This window comes from Laetiporus sulphureus (assembly GCF_001632365.1).
Source record: "Laetiporus sulphureus 93-53 unplaced genomic scaffold LAESUscaffold_77, whole genome shotgun sequence".
Classification (NCBI taxonomy): Eukaryota; Fungi; Basidiomycota; class Agaricomycetes; order Polyporales; family Laetiporaceae; genus Laetiporus; species Laetiporus sulphureus.
Window position 1 is genome coordinate 53,625 of NW_024468586.1, and position 17,990 is coordinate 71,614.

The 17,990-nt window shown below is 52.4% G+C and overlaps 5 protein-coding genes across 5 annotated transcripts; 2 read left to right on the forward strand and 3 right to left on the reverse strand.

Annotated features, from left to right (window-relative positions):
* Nucleotides 1–3,664: 3,664 nt before the first annotated feature.
* On the reverse strand, nt 3,665–5,339 carry LAESUDRAFT_816434 (uncharacterized protein). The gene is made up of 2 exons (XM_040914776.1): nt 4,316–5,339; nt 3,665–4,261 (listed from the first exon to the last, which is right to left on the reverse strand). The coding sequence occupies exons 1-2, from the start codon at nt 5,316–5,318 to the stop codon at nt 3,813–3,815; spliced, it is 1,452 nt and encodes a 483-aa protein (XP_040758361.1). The 5' UTR covers nt 5,319–5,339; the 3' UTR covers nt 3,665–3,812.
* A 1,042-nt stretch (nt 5,340–6,381) lies between these two features.
* On the forward strand, nt 6,382–8,255 carry LAESUDRAFT_745781 (elongation factor 1-gamma). The gene is made up of 6 exons (XM_040911386.1): nt 6,382–6,452; nt 6,508–6,682; nt 6,846–7,003; nt 7,057–7,568; nt 7,617–7,971; nt 8,033–8,255. The coding sequence occupies exons 1-6, from the start codon at nt 6,399–6,401 to the stop codon at nt 8,039–8,041; spliced, it is 1,263 nt and encodes a 420-aa protein (XP_040758362.1). The 5' UTR covers nt 6,382–6,398; the 3' UTR covers nt 8,042–8,255.
* Nucleotides 8,124–10,395, reverse strand: LAESUDRAFT_687929 (uncharacterized protein). The gene is made up of 10 exons (XM_040905972.1): nt 10,322–10,395; nt 9,954–10,253; nt 9,786–9,895; nt 9,495–9,735; nt 9,333–9,441; nt 9,219–9,276; nt 8,974–9,155; nt 8,691–8,918; nt 8,565–8,630; nt 8,124–8,511 (listed from the first exon to the last, which is right to left on the reverse strand). Exons 1-10 carry the CDS (start codon nt 10,375–10,377, stop codon nt 8,284–8,286), a joined length of 1,578 nt encoding a protein of 525 aa, XP_040758363.1. The 5' UTR covers nt 10,378–10,395; the 3' UTR covers nt 8,124–8,283.
* Nucleotides 10,396–10,930: 535 nt separating this feature from the next.
* On the forward strand, nt 10,931–11,480 carry LAESUDRAFT_732122 (uncharacterized protein). The gene is made up of 2 exons (XM_040910176.1): nt 10,931–11,366; nt 11,427–11,480. The coding sequence occupies exon 1, from the start codon at nt 10,955–10,957 to the stop codon at nt 11,180–11,182; it is 228 nt and encodes a 75-aa protein (XP_040758364.1). The 5' UTR covers nt 10,931–10,954; the 3' UTR covers nt 11,183–11,366; nt 11,427–11,480.
* Nucleotides 11,481–11,773: 293 nt separating this feature from the next.
* LAESUDRAFT_745783 (uncharacterized protein) lies at nt 11,774–15,176 on the reverse strand. Its single transcript, XM_040911387.1, has 8 exons — nt 15,037–15,176; nt 14,908–14,973; nt 14,679–14,851; nt 13,522–14,629; nt 13,376–13,466; nt 13,247–13,322; nt 13,158–13,169; nt 11,774–13,096 (listed from the first exon to the last, which is right to left on the reverse strand). The coding sequence occupies exons 1-8, from the start codon at nt 15,064–15,066 to the stop codon at nt 12,184–12,186; spliced, it is 2,469 nt and encodes an 822-aa protein (XP_040758365.1). The 5' UTR covers nt 15,067–15,176; the 3' UTR covers nt 11,774–12,183.
* Between the last annotated feature and the right edge of the window lie 2,814 nt (nt 15,177–17,990).

Sequence of the window (17,990 nt, forward strand, 5' to 3'; positions counted from 1 at the left end):
TGAACAATCTTGAAATCGCTTGACAGAGCTGCTTTGATCATCTTGGCAATCTGATGAATATTGACAAGGCCATTGAAATGAATCAAAAAGCTGTGAATCTCACCCCAGATGGGCATGTGTCACAGTGCATTGTGACTCCTGCCTAAAAAGGCAAGGAGCTGGCTGCAAGGTGCTGCCTGCGTCCTGTGACTCATTGCCTTTGGTGGATGATGACATGAGGTGAAAGGGGCTCAAAGGGCCCTTAGCCTTATCAGATCAATGAGAGGTAAATGGCCATTGTAGGCATCATGAAATAGGTGAATGAAACTGGTGATATCCAGTTCCTCATAGGTGCTTATATACATGTATGGCAGAGTTCCTGGCACTTGTGCTACTGTGAGACCTCTGGTACCTACATGTGAACATAATGCCAGAACTGGTAATGGTTCTGGTCTTGTCATGACAACTACCTACTATTGGCCATGAGGTTTTCTAATGAGATAATTGTGTAACATGGTGCCACCTTGTCGGTGACTGAAGTGGGACCACTATTGAGTGGTCAATAAGGTGTCTACTACTTTAGTAAGGTGCCTTGGTGTCACATGGGATAGCTGAGCCTTGCGGACTTCGATGATCGTAGTTGAGCGCTAGTTAGGGGTCATGTGCTAGGGGTGCTAGTGTGGGCGCTTGTCTAGGTCACGTGACTGGACATATTCCTGGTAGATCATAAGTGGCTTCCTGTGACATCTGTGCCTTGTGTCATATCAAAGGTTTATACCTTGGCATGATGCCAAAGGTATATTGTAGTGGGAAAACTGTGACAGCATGCAGATAAACCTGCAAGGTTCAACAATCTTGAAATCACTTTACAGAGCCACTTTAATCATCTTAGCAATCTGACAGACATTGACAAGGACATTTAAGTGAATCAAAAAGCTGTGGATCTCACCTCAGATGGACATGCAGACAAATCTGCATGGTTTTACAGTCTTGAAAATGCTTTACAGAGCTGCTTTGATCGTCTTGGCAATTTGACAGATATTGACAAGGCCATTAAAGCTTATTCATCTTCTGCTTTTGCATTCACTGGCAAGGCTATTACTAAATTTGAAGCAGTTAAGCAGTGGATCTACTGTGCTCATATTATATCAGACCACTCTCAGCTTGAAGCATATCACATAATTATGAAGCTTCTTTCCAGACTTGCATGGGTTGGATTATCATTTTCAGCCCGCTATGATGCTCTCATGAATACTGCTAATATTGCAAGAGATGCAGCTGCAACATCTCTTCAACTTGGGTTCATTGACACTGCTATTGAATGGCTGGAGCACGAATATTCAATAGTGTGGGTACAGCAATCATCTCTTCATACTTCAGTGAAAGAATTTGAAGTCATAACATCCACATCTTGCAAGTCAGCTTCATAAAGTGTCAAAGCAACTTGAGATAGCCACCACTAATAATCAGCTTGTCTCTGAAACCTCAAATAAGATACAAATATCACCAAAGAAACAAGCTCAGATGCATAGGGCTCTTGCACTTGAATGGGAAGCACTACTGTTCAAGATCCAATCTTTGCCAGGATTTGAACAATTTCTGTTACCCAGAAAAGTTGATCAACTTCATCAATGTGCACAATCTGGCCCTATAGTTATTGTCAATGCCAGCAAACTAAGATGTGATGCTCTGATTCTTGCTCCAGGCTCAAATGATGCAGTTCACATTCCTCTCAGCAACCTCACATATAATGATGCATGCGACCTTGAACAGTCATTCAATGCTTTGCTTAGCAGTGACAGCTTGCAATGGATAGGTCAATGAGACTTGCAACTATGGTGCCAGTGAATGGTGCTACATTTGAAAGTATTCTTTTCAATCTATGGCTAAACATTGTTAAGCCAATACTGAATAAACTGCAATATGTGGTATGTGCTTCCTTATTTATTTTTTCTTCAAAACTGATATATTGATATATAGGCAAAGACAGCAAAAAATGACCAGTTACCTTACATTTACTGGTGTCTTACAGATTCCTTGACATTTCTTCCCATTCATGCTGCAGGGTTGTATGAAAATGTAAATGAGAATATGAAGATCTCAGGCTCACCTCAAAGAAAGTACCAGTTCTATTCACAGGAAAGGCTTTGGAATTGAATTGAATAATCTAGCCTTTCATGTCAAGTAAACAATTTTGGGGAAAGGATTGGAAAGGGGCTCATTTTGCACCTTTCCTGGGCATTAATTTGCACCAAGCTGCTCATATCAACTCGAAAAATGATATGGTGTCACAGCAGGGAAAAGTCAAAGGAAATCTGCAGTTTTTTTTACTCATTTCTCATATCCCAAATCGGTATTTTCTTTGAGGTGACTATGCCATTTCATCCTATATTCCAGCACTCAGCACACTTCTTCCTCAAATTGAAAACAGTACTCATGAAGACTTTCAATTTCTGCTTGTGAGGCAGCCAGAGTCAGATGGCTATTGTGAACTTCCAGCAGTACAAAAAGAACTTCAATCTATTCGAGCTAAGCTTGTTAGTCAACATGATATGCAAATTTCAATGGTAGAGTCAGATAGCACAGTACAGGATGTACTTCAAAAGTTAGAAAAGGTCAATTGGGTTCACTTTGCATGTCATGGCATACAAGATAAAGACAATCCAATGAACAGTGGACTGGCACTTGCAAATCAAGAACCTTTGAAGCTGTCTGACATTATTAAAGTGTCTCGCCCTCTTGAAGGACTTGCATTCTTGTCAGCATGTCAAACAGCTATGGGGCACAGAAAATTAGCAGATGAAGCAGTGCATCTTGCTGCAGGAATGTTATTTGTTGGCTATAGTGGGGTGATTGCAACAATGTGGTCTATTGGAGACAGTCAAGCAGCTGAGGTTGCTAAAGATGTCTATGATCAGTTATTTGATAATAATAGTTAGCTGGATCATAGGCAAGCTGCAAAAGCATTGCACTATGCAGTTGAAAATTTGAGACAGTCAGGTGCATCCTTTCAATCTTGGGTTCCTTTCATACATCTTGGCATTTAAGAGCAGTTTTCATGTATTTTTTAATTGATTTCAACATTAGGCTTCTTGTTATACATGATCAATCATTTTGCGTGAAGTTTGCATACAGTTCTATAGTAATTATGCCTGCTTAAACCAACAGGAGTACAATCCTCTCTTATGCTGGTTGAGACCTTTAGAAGTTCAATATGTACTGATGGTGATTTATCAGTTCAGATCCCTTTTGACATCCCACAGAGGGTGCATAGCCAATCTCATGCATGAGCATATTTTCACAATCTTTATGAGGGAAACCATATCTTCATACAGCAGAACATAGAGAAATCAAATCAGAAAATTACTCATCTTCCTTATCATTTTCTCAAGAACTATTGAAACAAAATGCTTAAGTCAAATGATAAGCAAGATGTACCTTATGGCATAACAAGAATCACCCTTTGCTCATGAGTAAAATTGATTGTGCACCCTACATCAAGCTTTTAGCTTGGCCTACATCATTGTGATCATTCAAGCTAAGGCTTTCTGAGAAATGATATTATTGTGCATGTGAAAACTTGACAGATTCTATTGAGAGTTTCAGAGATGGAACTGTGCAAGACTATCATACTGATTGTATCATCAGCTTGCTGCTAATGATTACTATACAATGCAATGTGTGCCTTCATTGTTACAGAGATCAGATGATCCTCCCCTAAGGCCATATTTCATACCCACAGAGCGGCAAATACAAACACATTAAGAGTGAAGATTGAATCCCATCATGACCGTAACAGATCGCCCTTCGTTACTCTTCAACATCCCCGTCATCTAAAACTGCAAATAGACCTCTACCCGTTTTGCATTTACATCCATCTCTGTCCATACCGAACATCTCACAGCAATCGATCTTGGCAAGCGATCGACAATCGCATTCTCAAGGGTCCTGTCAAATGTCTTCAAATCCAGCTGCAAGTCCTCTAAATGCAGCACCCCCACATGAAAAATGAAAGAAGGCGAGCGCTGCACCAGCTCGAGGAGCACCGAGTCGATGTACTCCCAGTCGAGCAAGTCAATGTCCTCGAATCGCTCGGGGAGGATTATGTCAAACGCAAGCTCGCGCAGATGCTGTGCGTCGGCAAGCGCGCGGGACAAAAGGAACAGGATCCATTGCGACACGCAGTCGGAGTTGCCCATAGTGGCTTGTAGCACGATGCCGCTGAAGCCTAGGAAGTACAACAAAGGAACCCGTAGTGCGTCCAAGCATTCCATGAGCGGCTCTGTAGCGGCAAGAATTTAAAGAACGTTATAGACAAATAATATGCCGAACTCACCGATATCTGCGTTTCTGAGCTTGAAGAATCCAAGGACTAGGCTTTCGAGAGACGAATGGGTGGCTTCAAACAGCCTGCGCAAGATAGCTAACTCAGTGGCTCCTCCGTTCCACATCAAACGTAGCTCGCTCAGCCGCAGCAGAAACGGGTACTGGAGCAGCATGGCGGTGGCTATCATGCCACTGAAAGACCAGGCGGTGCAGCAAAAATCCTCGACAATGATCAACTGCCGGTGGCCGAGGGTGAGCAGATCGGCTTGCAAGCATCTTTGCGATGCTTCCGTAAGCGATCGTTGGTGAACGTCGGTTATCTCAAATGCACGTCCAGATGTATCCTCGTGGACGAAGTCGATGGAGGTGATAGACGGGAATGCGGTCATGAGGAACAGAATGGACTCCATGTATAGATTGCTCGTGTTCTTGATGGTTAGACTCTCGAGATATGGAAAAGCATTCCGCATAGCCTCGCGGAAGGATCCTGGAATAGACATGTTTGTCCAGTCATCCAGCACGATGGACCAAACATTCTGTAGCTTCTGGAATGCCGTCTCGACCTTCTTCCAGTCTACGTCCTCAAAGGGATATTCCTGAAAAGTCAAGGAGTGAATGCAATCGAGTAGATTAGTCCGATGAGTTAGAGAAGTCGCATGCTGTTCAATGAGGTCCTGGAATTCCAAGCAGTTCTCCCTCGATTTGATGATGATACTGTCGAACAGATGCACACGAGTCGCCGGAAGCCACACGCGGCATGTGAGGCTGCAGGACTGCAGCGAAGTCTTGTCCTTCCATAAATGGTCGATGATATGCTCCCAGAGCTCTATCGGGACCCGTTCTGCCGGAGCAATCGGGATCGTCTTGGAGTGAAGCGGCATAATGACGTGAGACAACAGCCAGAGGGGAGAGGACCAGATGGCAGACGAGAATGGAGCCCGCTTTGAGGCACTTTTATATGGGACACCAGTGTGGCCAGATAGAACACGTGTACGTGGCCCAGGTTCCATCATCAACGTCTAGCGCATTGAACCTCTGTTTCCATGGAATTCGCGCCACTGCAAATGGCCCACTGATTAGAATCAGTGCCTATCGGTCCTGCGATAACGTTATTGCATGAGGAATGTTACAACCATACCGCATACCGCGTCGGCGAGTCACAGTAGGGCTATCATATTATCTTGCAACTATAGAACGCTGGACCTTGAGCTTGATCGCTGAACGTTGAACGTTGAACGTAACGGCCGGATTAGCCAGCATTTGGAGGCGAGCATGATCAGCCGTTCGAGCCCGAGCACTTGGCGGTGACTCTTGCTTTGGAATGCGAGCCTCCATCGATTCGGACATCTTGAGCGTGTAGTCACGCTAAGTGGAAAGTTCTGGCAACCTTGTCTGCCCTAAAGTGACGCAATGGCGATGTGTAGTATATCACGTCAGTCCATTTCACTGAAGTCTTCCTTGATTGTCCACCTCCAAGCATCCAAAGCTTGATGTTTCGGACTTCGGATCGCAGCTAGCAACGGTGCATGGTGCATGGAGATCTTGTCTTCACGGGCATGGGTAATGCCTTCGCCAACTGAAAGCCAAGGTAATCGGAGCCAGACAAGAAGAAAATGCTGCATGGCATTTTTCACCGGTATACATAATATTGTCTGTTTGAGTCATCGAGAGATCCGCCGCAAGTCCTGGGTTACAATTCCTCTGCGCTGGTATTTTCATCTTGATCGCCGCAGTGTATTCACAGTATATCACGTTGGTTGGAACTTTACAGTCCTACTTCCAAGCGCCCGCCACATTCGCGCGGCGTAGGTCACATGATTTCGCGAAAACCTCCTTCAGTCCTCGGTGACCGTTCTCTCCTGCAGGAACATCATGCCATGGGCCATGCCGAATGATAGCAGTTCAAAATGTATGAAGAGAATAATACATGACAGCGGCCACCACACCGATTGATCCAGATGTGGACGGTGGGAGGATCGATAAGTGCCTGCCCTAAATGATGGCACGTGCCTGCGGCCAGATTTTTTCCTGATAGACAACCTTTCGTGCACCCGTCCTCTCGTCACCTTCTCCTGTCCGCAAAACCTCTCAAAATGACCTCCGTTGGCACTCTTTGGACGCAGCCTCGTCAGGACTATGGCAAGCGTGTATGTTCTCGCTGCTGTGCCGGCTGGAATGCAATCCTGACCTGTTTGGCTGCAGATCCGCGCGATCGCGGCATACGTAGGGCTCAGTGTCGATCCTCCCGCTACCTACGTGCACATGGAGACCAACAAGTCGCCAGAATACCTCGCCAAATTCCCCCACGGCAAGATCCCCGCGTTAGAGACGAAGGACGGCTTCAAGCTGTTTGAGACTCCCGCCATTGCGCGCTACAGTGAGTGTCTAATCCTGATTCGCGGGCGAGAGCAGAGGATGAGAAGTATTAACATCAGTTATCCCTGTCTTAATTACAATGTCGAGGATTTTCCATAATTCTGATGCTCTTGCTTGACGCGCTGTTGACGCAATCTCGATTTTCTAACCAACCTTCTCTCCAGTCGCTGCTTTGGCCCCCAACTCCACCCTCATGGGCGAGAACATCAAAGAGGCCGCCCTCATTGACCAGTGGGCATCCTTTTCCGACAGCGAACTCAACGCACCCGGCCGCATCGTCTCCCAGCTGCTCCGCGGCTCGATCGCCCCTTACACCAAGCCCGTAAGCGCCACCATCGCGAAGATGACTCGCACCGACTGACCGAGCCCGTCCAGCTCCATACCATCTTCCTCGAGCGCGTGCAGCGCGCGCTCCACACTCTCGAGCAGCACCTCGCCACCCGCACCTTCCTCGTCACAGAGCGCATCACGCTCGCCGACATCGCCCTTGCCTCTGTCGTCCAGTACCAGACCCCGTTCCTCCTCGACGCGCCCCTCCGTGCGAAATATCCCAACGTCATCCGCCACTGTGAGACCATCGTCAACCAGCCATCCATGAAGGACGCATTCGGCCCGCTCGAGTTGTGCGAGAAGGCATTGCAGTACGTGCCCCCTGCGAAGGAGAAGAAGGAGCCGAAGCCTGCGGCAGCACCCGCGCCAAAGGCGGAGAAGAAGCATAAGAAGGAAGAGGAAGAGGAGGAGGATGATCTGGTGCCCAAGGAGGAGAAGGTCAAGAACCCCCTGGACGACCTTCCCAAGTCCAAACTCAATCTCGAGGACTGGAAGCGTGCGTACTCCAACAAGGACACATGCGGTGCGGGCGGCGCGCTCGAGTGGTTTTATGAGAAGTGCGTGGTTTCAGGCTGAGCTACCGGCCCGTCTGACGCCGCCTGCAGCTACGACCCCGAGGGCTTCTCCGTCTGGCGCGTGGACTTCAAGTACAACAACGAACTCACGCAGACGTTCATGTCGTCGAACCAGATCGGCGGGTTCTTCAACCGCCTCGAGGCATCGCGTAAATATCTGTTCGGGTCGATGGGCGTCCTCGGCGAGACGAACAACTCGATTATCACCGGTGCGCTCATCGCGCGTGGGCAGGACATCAAGCCTGTCGTCGACGTCGCGCCCGACTGGGAATCGTACATGTACAAGAAGCTCGACCTCAGCAACCCCGAGGACAAGGCGTTCTTCGAGGGTGCCCTCGCGTGGGATCTGGTGATCGATGGTAAGAAGTGGGTTGATGGGAAGAACGTAAGTGCAGCTGCGGTTGTCCTTATCAGTGCAGGGCTGACTTGTATAACATCTCATACAGTTCAAGTAGACGTTCTCTCCCTTTGTAATTTTGTTTCATTCCGTCTGCTAGAACATCTGTGCTGTTTCCCGTACCTCTCACTCCGGCGGATGTGTTGTGTTGTTGCAGTATCTGACACCCCGAAACGATGAAAACAGTGTATCCATATGACCATGCCTTTGGTGCCGCGTAAGACGTGGGTGAAAGCCGTATTGGTAGCCGCGGAGTAAGGTGATACAGTATGGTAGGTGCATAAATTTGGAGTCAGCTGCTCAGTCGGTCTGGCCGGCGGCGTGCATGCGGTCGCTGATCCATCGAACAGCGGCGCTTCCGCCGGCCGCGATGAGGAACGAGCCGTCGAAGAGGGCACCGAACAGCTGGTACTCAGGCAGCGTCGAGAAGAGATTGACGGTGCTGACGTCCGCAGTGGTGTCTGGGCGTGCGGGCGGTGGCGGGAAGGAGGTGCGGAGTTGGATGAGCGTGGATAGGAGATAGATGCCCTGTAGACAGGAGACGGTGAGCGAGGTGTCATAATATGTTCAGACGGGCGTACCATGAGCTGCGCGAGGATGAGCAACATGAGTGACGCCCCGAGGTTCCTGCTGGTCACACGCAGGGCCTGCACGTATATGTTCAGTTAACGACGTCTTCCGCTCTATCAGGAATAAATTTCATTTACCCTCGCGACGCCCCGCAGCACCAATCGGATGCTGCTCAGGATGATCACGCCGACAAGACCGAGACTGATCTGCCGCGAGATGACCGCGACGTCTTCGCCGCTAATGTCGACGGACGGTAGCAACGAGAAGAGATACACCAGCGCGGCGCTCATCATGTCCATGCCCGCAGAGGCGCGCTCTTCGGGGGTCGTCGCGCGTCGAGCGGGGATGATCAGGTTCACGACGGACTGTCCGAGGCATGGTCAGGCTATCAGAACCGGTTTGACCGATGCGCGCACGCACATTGATGATGCGATACACGCAGTATATCGCGAAGAGGCGGCCGCCCCAATTGAACACCTTTCCGACAAGCGTGCGCGAGAACTTCGCGTCTGCCTGACGCTGCTTGAGCGCCTCGAGGCTGCGCGACATCTCGTATTCGAGTGATTCAAGGCCGCTCAATTCTTGCATTGCGGATGAGAGTTCTTGCAGCACGCGCGCATATAGTCAGGTCGATGCATTCGTGGCTGTGAGGAGGTTGGGCATACCTGGGTCTCCGCGGAAGCTGGGCATGACGCGGTTGAACCAGCTGGTCTCTGTAGTAGGCTGTAGATTGTGCGATGAAGTAGCCCTCAATGGTTGTGTTTCGAATATTTTCGCACCTGTGCAGCCTGGAGCTTCTGTATCTCGAAGCGACGCTGCGCAAGGTCACTCTGGACACGCTCCAATCCTTGCTCCGCCGCCCGTACATCTTCATCAGTCGGCTGACTCCTGAGGCCCGGTGAGTACTTCGATCACCTTTGCGGTATGATTGTCCGTCAAACCTTTCAGGCCCATAGAACGCGGGGAAGAACGTCCACGCAGTGTTTATAGCACCGAATCCAGATAGCGCTCCAAGGATGATCGTCCCGAGTACGGTCAGACGAGATAATGTGGTCATGATGATACCGGAGGATGGCAGTGCGGCTGGCAAGGGGATGTACGATAGCAACAGCAGGAATAATCCGACAGGAATTACATTGAGTACGATCCTGAGGACAGACGGACGTTGCCTCGAGTGTGACCCTAGAAATAAGTGAGTCCCATAAGGCGCTCGGTTCAGGAGTTTCACATACCTGTCGCAGACGAGAGGTCGCTCAGCACGAGGCTGTATGAAAGAGGAATGAAGCAAAGGATTGCTGCCAATAGCAGAGACAATGAGATGTTCCAGTTCAACAAACGAGTGCTAGCCCGGGTTCCTCGTTAGTGTCCAACTTTGGCCGCAGCTCGAGCGCATGGCTGACCGATTATCAAAGACATCGATTGCTTGTGACATCAGCATGAGAAACAAGGTGCAGCTCTCGGAGAAGCATAGCGAGAACAAGCTCCTCGCGAGTGTAGAATGGAAGTGCCGCGCAGTGGGAAGGACCGGACTCCGTTTCGCGGTCGATGTAGACGGTGTTGGCAGAGCTTCTAGTTCCACGTCATCGGTGTCAGCGGCGGGAGGTGTTACTGCATGTGCGGATGAATGTGTCGACAAGTCCTGTAAGTCATGGTAGAGCGCTCGGAGCAGGTACTTGCGACATGCTAAGAATAAGATGGATCTGGTTGCATTGAGATGGTGCCAGTGTGTCAGTCAAGAGTATAGCGGACATATTGCACATATTAAGACCTAAGTGCAACGATGAGCCCTGTCTCTACCACGATCTTGGTCACAGGAGACGGCATGTCATGAGGGTGAAGTGCTTGGTGAACGAGCAATGTCGGATACGGACATGGCAGTACGTGCGTACTGAACGGGAAGGTTGTTCCCAGCACGTGATCGTAACTGTCCGCCACCGCGCCCGTTTCAGGTTGAACGGGCCACTCTCAATTGTTACATGGACGAACGCGCTTGCTTTGTTCGCCTTGAGAGTAGTCAAGTATAACGGGCGACAACATGATAGCCCCATGTCTTTGAACTCGGCTAAAATCCGCTCGGCCGGCCGATGCAAGTATATCCACCAACCATTGCAGGCCCCGACAACTCTCGACAAGACAGCGCGGACCACTGTGTCCTCAGCACACCGGTCCTACTCGCCGAAACCCGTGCGTGTGTCCTCGCGCGATAGCAGCCTCATTGCTTGTACGTGCCCTACTACTCCCGTCGCCGCTGATCAAGATTGCCTCTCAAGTGCCAATTTTGCCTCTGTACCAGATCATCGCAGCGTCCATCCAGCGCGCTCGTCATCGCGTCTCATGACGATCCCAGATCTCATCTGCGATTCCCCTGCTTCGATCGTGCGGGCAAGCGTGATGTCGGAACATGCGGCGCAGGCGCGTCGGGTACGTGTTGATGGACATGCTCCTCGCGGTGCCTTGGCTGACCGCCGCCGTGGCCCGTGGGCCAGCAAGCAAGCGCGTCCAGTCCAACGTATCTGTTATCCATCGGAAGGAACATCGCGATGCCCAGCGCGGGCAAGATAGGACCGCCATCACAGCACGCATGTGCAGATCCTGCTCGCTGCAAACACGTTCCTCCTGGCCGCCCTAACTAGCTGATTTCACATGACGTTCCTCCTTAAAGTCCATATCTCGGAATCCGCCAACGCGGTTGATCCGAATCGCGAACGCAAGTCTCCCCCGCATCGGTGCGTATCATCCAAAACCACCGAGCCCGGATGCGGGCAGCGGCATCAGCGCGCGATCGCCATGACGCACCCGGCTGCAGCCTGATCGTAAGTGCATGATGTCGGATATCGGGGCACGCTTTGACTCACCTCGGGCCCGCCTGCCAGACAACACCTGCAACTGCCTGCCATGGTGCATCAGAGGTACCTAGCGGAGACTAATCTCACCGCCTCTGGGAACAATTAGCGTGATACAGGGGCATAGATCAGCCATATCAGAGACACTGTATGCGCTAGGATATCCCGAAATGAAATACCACCGTGCACCGTGCGATGCGCTCATCCGCTAGTGAGTTGGAGATTGCACAAAAATCGACTGCACACACGGAAGGTATCGGGTATAAGCCAACGAGCGCGTCGTGGATAAATATCTATTCAGGGGCTTGAAACGCGAAGCCCTTCGCGATGTACTACTACTCGTCATACAACCTACGGACTAGATCGAGAGAGATTGCGACGGAAAGGGAGCTAAGGCATGGCACGAAGCCGAGAGGGAAGTAATACCACAGGGAAAGACGGAGACGAGTATGGCTATAGCAGTGCGTTGCAGAGGAAATGGAACTCGACGGAAGAGAGAAGATAATGGCACTCGTATACAGGGAAGGCGAACAGCGAATAGCAGATGCGATGATGCAGGACCTCTGATGATGCTCGGACCGGACAATGCAGCAGGCAGACTAATCATCTACATGGGGAAACGTCGGAGAACGCGATAGGCTGGAGACCACCGCGGAGACGAGGGACCGACCGATTATATGCGCACCGCCTCGCGTTCCCGCGAGAGAAATAAGCTACACACGATAGTTCAACGATGAGGCACAGCGTCCATGAGCGCATAGAGGAGCGGGACCAGAGCGGCGTAACTTCATCCGTACGTGATCATAGGCGCGTCGTAATAGTCGGTCTTCCACTCGCTGCTCTTCCACTCGTTTGGAAGCATTGGCGGGTGGAGCTGCAGGCCGTTCATCGATGGCGAGTCCGGCAGCAGCCTCGGCGGGTGCAGGTAGGCCGCGAACAGGTTGTCTGCGTCGTCATGCTGGAGGCTCTGGCCGTGAAGGAACATGTTCGGAGAGTTGTCCGAGGGCAGCATCGGCGGGTGAACGTAACATGGCGAGTTGGTGCTGTTGTCTGGAGGGAGCATCGGTGGGTGCCACAGCGAGCTGCTGTTGTTGCCACGCATCATGTTGTATGAGCTGTAAGGGTTGTATGCAAAGTCGAGCGACGAGCGCTGCGACTGCGAGCTCGATGACGTCGGCGACGTGTACGAGTCCGCATACGAGCCGAAAGACGTTGCCGAGGACGGGGGCTCCGATGCCGAGTCGCTGCTCATGCGGCGCCGCTTCGACACCCTCGTCTCAGTGACCGTGTTGTCCATGTCCGAGTAATCCCCGGAGAATGGGAGCGCATCCGCAGGCACACTGTACGTCTGCGCGAGATAATCCGGATGGTAAGGACCAGGGAAGGAATACGACGATCCAAAGAATGTGCTGCTGTATGAACTGTTCTGGCTAGTGGTGTTCCCAAGGGCACCCATAAGCTCGGACTGCATCGAAGTGCGGTATTCGACTTCCTCGTGGCCGTTGAACATCTGCGTCGTCGAGTCAGGTGCCAGGGTGGGAGTAGCTTCCATAGTTGGCGAAGCACGACGGCTGGCGCCTGGGCTTGCGGAAGGCGTCTCCGAAGGCCCACTGCCTACCCTGCGAGCGTCATGGCGGGCGCGCTTGCGAATCACATCGGACTTCATGGAGATAGGCCGTGCAGAACCGTGCAGCTTGTAGCTAGTGAATGGAAGGTGGTTAATCGGGCATCTTTCGGAGGCCGAGGGGAAGTGTGACTTACTATAAGCCACAGCTAGGAGAAATAGAAGCAAAGAAGGCAACGGGTGTCAGCAGGCATGCAGGGTTGATGCAAGGCGAATCGGTACTCACGCGTTGCACACGGTCTTGCCTTCGTCGTCCTTCCGCCAAAGCGGCGTGGCGGTGGTGTGACAGTTGTAGCATTGGGCTGGATCACAGCAGTGAGATTACGTTTAGATGGCAGAAGCCTATGATACTCACCAGCAACTTCTTGTGCATCTTGGCGCGGAACATTCTGAGCACGACCCTCACCATGGTTGTTCCTCATGCTCTTGGGGCGAGGGCGTTTGTGCTGAAAGAACAAAGCGTGAGAAGTGACTCAATAAGCCGTGAACGCGAGCACATACCAATTTGCAGTACAATCCACAAGCATTGCAGTTGAGCTCATCGTTCAGACCGCGACGCCAAAGAGGGGTATGAGTAGCGCCACAGTTCGAACATTCAGCCTTGACACCGCCCGGTGCTGAGTTATTTTGTTGAGCGGAGGCGCCCCCGTTGACAGGCGTGGCGCTCGGGCCCGCACTGCGAGATGAGGATTGCGTGCGCACGCTAAGCGATGGCCGCTTGCCGTTGCCGTTGGTGGTCGGCGTGCCATTGCTGTTCGGAGGGGCGAGCCGAGTGGGGGTGATGGTGCGTGGAACGACGTCCTCAGCCGGGATGGATAGTGGTGGAACATTCCGGAGCACAGCGGTGGACGTGAGGACCTCGTCGTCGTCGCTGCTCGGGGTACGGCCCGAGCTGGTGGAGGTGGGATAGGACATTTCTCGTTCGACGGACTCCATCTCGACATCGTCCTGGCCGTCATGGTTCTCGACGCGGACGTCAATCATGCTGCCAAAGGAAGAAATCCAGCTAGGGGCACCATCTGTACTGATGAGATCGTCCAGTGGCAGTTCAATTGTCGGGCGGACAATGCTGAAGCCATCTGAATTTGTTGAGGAGCCGGAGACGACGCCCTCACCGTAGGTCATGGTATTCGTGACAGTAGGAGTGGGATACAGAAGGGCAGCCGGGCCGAAGTCGTTAGAGAAGAGAGACGGGAAGCGAAGAGAAGCTGATTGGTATATGTCGTCAGAGGTCGCCGTCGCTCGAGAGTTGTTCGTCGCCACAGCCGGCCTGCGCCCGCGCTGGGTGAGGGGCTGGTCCTTGTCATTATGGTCGCCGTTTGTGTCGTCGACTTTGGCAGCGGTAGAGCGCGTTGATGGGCGGCCGCGCTTGAGGGCATTGTCCCTGAACTCGGGAGAGGGCTTGAGGTCCGGCTTCTTGACCGACACAGTGGCAGCGGTAGGCGGTGCGGGCTGGTCGACACTAAAGGTAAACTGCATACGGTGAATGGTCCCGGGCCTGCCGTTCTGATTCGCCTCGCGTTCGCGTTCCTTCTCGGCAGCGCGTTGCTGGATAAGCTCGGTAGAATGGTTGCGCTTGAAGCCCGGCGCCTGGAGCTCCTCAATACTCCTGAGGACGCTATCAGTATCCGTAGCGCCGTTGACAGTGAGTCACGTACCGTCCCTTCTCCTTGTCGAGCTTGTCGCCCATGCACTTGGACAGCTTCTTGAAGTCGCGCTTGGACTTTGCATTGTCGGTATCGACCATGAGATTCTGGAGGTGCCACAGTCTCCAACTCAAGTTCTCGAGGCGCTGGCCTTGTTCCAGGAAGCTAGCGACCTTGGTGCAGACCTGACAAGGCGTTAGGAGGTGAAGACGATATCATAGAGTGGCCATCACAGGCTTACCTTCCAGGTCATCGTCAACGAGTCCGCATCGCTAAGATTACTAAACGGAACAAAGCTCTTGTTGCCCTAATTGTGATGTATGAGAGGTGAGTCCTGAATCCCCCGCCTGTGTGGACGAGAGAAACCGACTTTAAACTTGAGATTGAGAATGGAGGGCATTGACCAGAGCGCGCAAGGTTCGGCAGGGAGAAGAGCAGGGGACGAAGAGGGACGAGGACGGTTATAGGGAAAATAGAGCCGATGGAGGGCGTCAGAATAGTCGGGCGAATACACGAAGCATAAACTGCACAGGTGGCATTATTCGCATATTTACTCCCGATTTTTCCGAATTGAGACCCCGCAATGCGAATCTGCCCGAGTGGCTACTCCGCTTGGAACCCCGCGACTTCCTTGTATGCGCGTCTAATCCACCTGTATTGATGAGGGGCGCGTTCACAATTGAGTAAGGAGACCAATACAAAAACAGTGTAATGCCTGCTACGCCATCTTCTACCATCATAAGCTCCGTTCCGACCAGCCCGTAGGCGACGGTCTGCCGTGTGCCCCCTACACCCACACGTGTCGCCAGCAATCATTCTGCACTGGGGTGGGCGCGGCATGCGGTTTTCAAAAGTACCATCCCATGCTATATTCGTCCCCAAGGCACCGTTCCGCCGACGTCGTCCCGGGCTCTTCTCCGCTCGCTAGCCGCAAACAGAATTCCCGTCCTTATACTTTGGCGAGCGAGTGGCCCCACCCCGTAAGCGAAGTCATCATGCGCACTTCCGACCGCAGTTCACTGAAGTACGTTTCAGAAGTCCCCTCGTAGCGTCTTTACGTCTCTTGCTCGCCGGTAACATCACATCCGTCTTCCGAGCGCGGGCCCGCCACAAGAAACGCCCAGCGGTGATTGTTGGCCCTGCTGCCTACCTTCTCAGAACATGGCACTTGACGCAGTCTTACCTCGTCAGGAGGACTTCTGCAGCCGCCAACATCGAGCCGATAGTCGCGTCCTTCGCCATGGCAAACCGTGGCGCTGGGCTTATGGGTAGCAACGCGCTAATCACGGGATCAAGGGACCGCAAGTTCGAGGCAGATTGGTACCCCCGAGACCTTCCAAACATGGCAAGAATCGAATACCATACCCTCTGCCCTACACTTGTCGCAACCTCCAAATTGATTCCTCGGCACCAAGCGCAGCCGCAGGCTGCAGCCGAATATCCAGCCAGAAACACTGGAATTGCCAAGGGCGAGCGAAGAACAGACCGCCCCCCTCCAATGCCGACACGGAGACCCGGTACTGAACGACACTCTTGCCGCTCCACAAAAGTGCTGAAATGTGTCGAGGTCCTCGCTCAGAGCCGGAACACGGCACGCTATGAAACAGGCAGTCTAACAGAGCTGATGCTTCGGGAGGAATCCCAGACTCACCGGGAATAGCATCAGAAAAAAAGACGCTCGTTGACAGAAGCAGCACAAGGCATAGGCTGAGCAGCATGAAAGCCAGCGTCGGAGCATCCATAATGCGTCACCGCGAAGCATATTAAATAGCGGCAAATGACAGCAAGTAAGATACTACGTCCGCCTCCCTAACCCTTCGACGATGCTGGTGGCCAGTACCAAGATCCGATAAGCAAGGAGCATACCATCGATCCCGGGGGGAATACACGACCGTACATCACGTGGGGCGCGCCTCTGCAACATGGGAACCGGGAAATGGGATGTCGGACTGTCGGAGACAAGCGAATAAGAATATCAAGAATTCGAATCAAGTGCACGCACAATTGGAGATACTCCAGGAACGAGGCAGATCAAGACCACATTGGCGTGCTAGTACCAAGTGGGATGCATCAGAGCTTGTAGCGCACGCCCACTCCCTCGGGACACCACATTACATGTGTTGCAGCGTCGCGGCCGTCAACATGCGTATCAGTGCACCGTTCACTGCTGACGTCGAGATGTTGCTCTGTACGGAATAATGGGTCTTCTTGGATCGTCCGCTGCGGGCGAGCCTGCCTCGTTCCTCGTCACCTGCAAGAACATTCGCGGTACGTCCGCCGGGATTCGTGAATTTGAAAACAGAAGGGCCCACTAGCACGCCCCTTCCGAGGGAGGAAAGAATGCAGCCGTAACCTTCATAGCGGAGATAGCTGAAATGTGAGAGGTCGACGGCAGCGAGGATATGCTTCCGGAATACAGGGACAGATCATCCGACACAGAGTTCCAACACACGCTGCCTTCGACGTAGCCAGGAGAGGCAGTCATACTGAAATACCGCGCTCCTAGGATCGCTGACGGCATCAAGTGACCGAGTTGGCGTCCCAGGCGATACAGAGAAGACCTGCCAGGGGCGTCGACCGAATCAGCTGGAGATTAGGCGAAGACGAGCTGTGAGATCCGTGAGGCGATGGTACACGTTCAGGTAATTGACACAGCCGCTTAAGCGAGATAAGCCTGAATTTGTCACATTGAATGATGCATAAGCTACGTCGCAGATACACCGATGATAGTCAGGATGCCGGGGAGACATGGTGCATGCACACTCAATGGTCAGAAGGGGGACTGGCGTAACCACCTGTGTCTGACACTCCCGCGGATGGAGCTCTTGTCGTTGTGCGGCCACCCCCAGAAGCACCCTCGGCGCCTGCAGAACGCGAAGCAGCGTCACAAGCCCAGGCGATCACTGGTGCTCCGCAGCTCCGCGCTGATGAACCCCGATCCAGCGTTCACCACAGCATGGTGGCTAAAGCTCCGAGTTGAATTGCGCTCGGGACTCCGGCCCTGTAGAGACGCAGGCGAGCCCAGCAAGAACAGGAGCGCGCCCTTCGGCAGCTTGCCCGCGCCGCGGAACAGAAGCGACGCAAGGTCATGCGGTTGGAAGCGGAAGTGGGAAGGAGTTCATTGAGCGTGCGACGTGCGAACGCGCACAAGGACGAGCGTAAGGATGTGACGCGTGCGCCGCCGTAATTGGGGGCGAAATGAAATACAGGCGGCGTTCATTATGTGGTCTTATCGCTTGAAGGGCCTAGCGATGATCACGGTCATGGCTGGGTAACCCCCGACGAAGCCGGGCCTCGCTTGTACTGGCTTGAATGACACATCCA

Bases quoted from the DNA above. Each gene is read 5' to 3' on its own strand.
- LAESUDRAFT_732122 (XM_040910176.1), top strand. From the start codon at position 10,955: ATGCGGCGCAGGCGCGTCGGGTACGTGTTGATGGACATGCTCCTCGCG.
- LAESUDRAFT_745783 (XM_040911387.1), bottom strand. From the start codon at position 15,066: ATGCCCTCCATTCTCAATCTCAAGTTTAAA. The intron at 14,852-14,907 runs GTAAGCCTGTGA...ACGCCTTGTCAG, and splicing joins CGTTGACGATGACCTGGAAG to GTCTGCACCAAGGTCGCTAG. The intron at 13,323-13,375 runs GTGAGTATCATA...GCTGTGATCCAG, and splicing joins AGATGCACAAGAAGTTGCTG to CCCAATGCTACAACTGTCAC.
- LAESUDRAFT_816434 (XM_040914776.1), bottom strand. From the start codon at position 5,318: ATGATGGAACCTGGGCCACGTACACGTGTTCTATCTGGCCACACTGGT. The intron at 4,262-4,315 runs GTGAGTTCGGCA...TTGCCGCTACAG, and splicing joins GCTCAGAAACGCAGATATCG to AGCCGCTCATGGAATGCTTG.
- LAESUDRAFT_687929 (XM_040905972.1), bottom strand. From the start codon at position 10,377: ATGCCGTCTCCTGTGACCAAGATCGTGGTAGAGACAGGGCTCATCGTT. The intron at 10,254-10,321 runs GTCTTAATATGT...CAATGCAACCAG, and splicing joins GGGCTCATCGTTGCACTTAG to ATCCATCTTATTCTTAGCAT. The intron at 9,896-9,953 runs GTCAGCCATGCG...AACCCGGGCTAG, and splicing joins ATCGATGTCTTTGATAATCG to CACTCGTTTGTTGAACTGGA.
- LAESUDRAFT_745781 (XM_040911386.1), top strand. From the start codon at position 6,399: ATGACCTCCGTTGGCACTCTTTGGACGCAGCCTCGTCAGGACTATGGC. The intron at 6,683-6,845 runs GTGAGTGTCTAA...CCTTCTCTCCAG, and splicing joins TCCCGCCATTGCGCGCTACA to TCGCTGCTTTGGCCCCCAAC. The intron at 7,569-7,616 runs GTGCGTGGTTTC...CGCCGCCTGCAG, and splicing joins CTCGAGTGGTTTTATGAGAA to CTACGACCCCGAGGGCTTCT.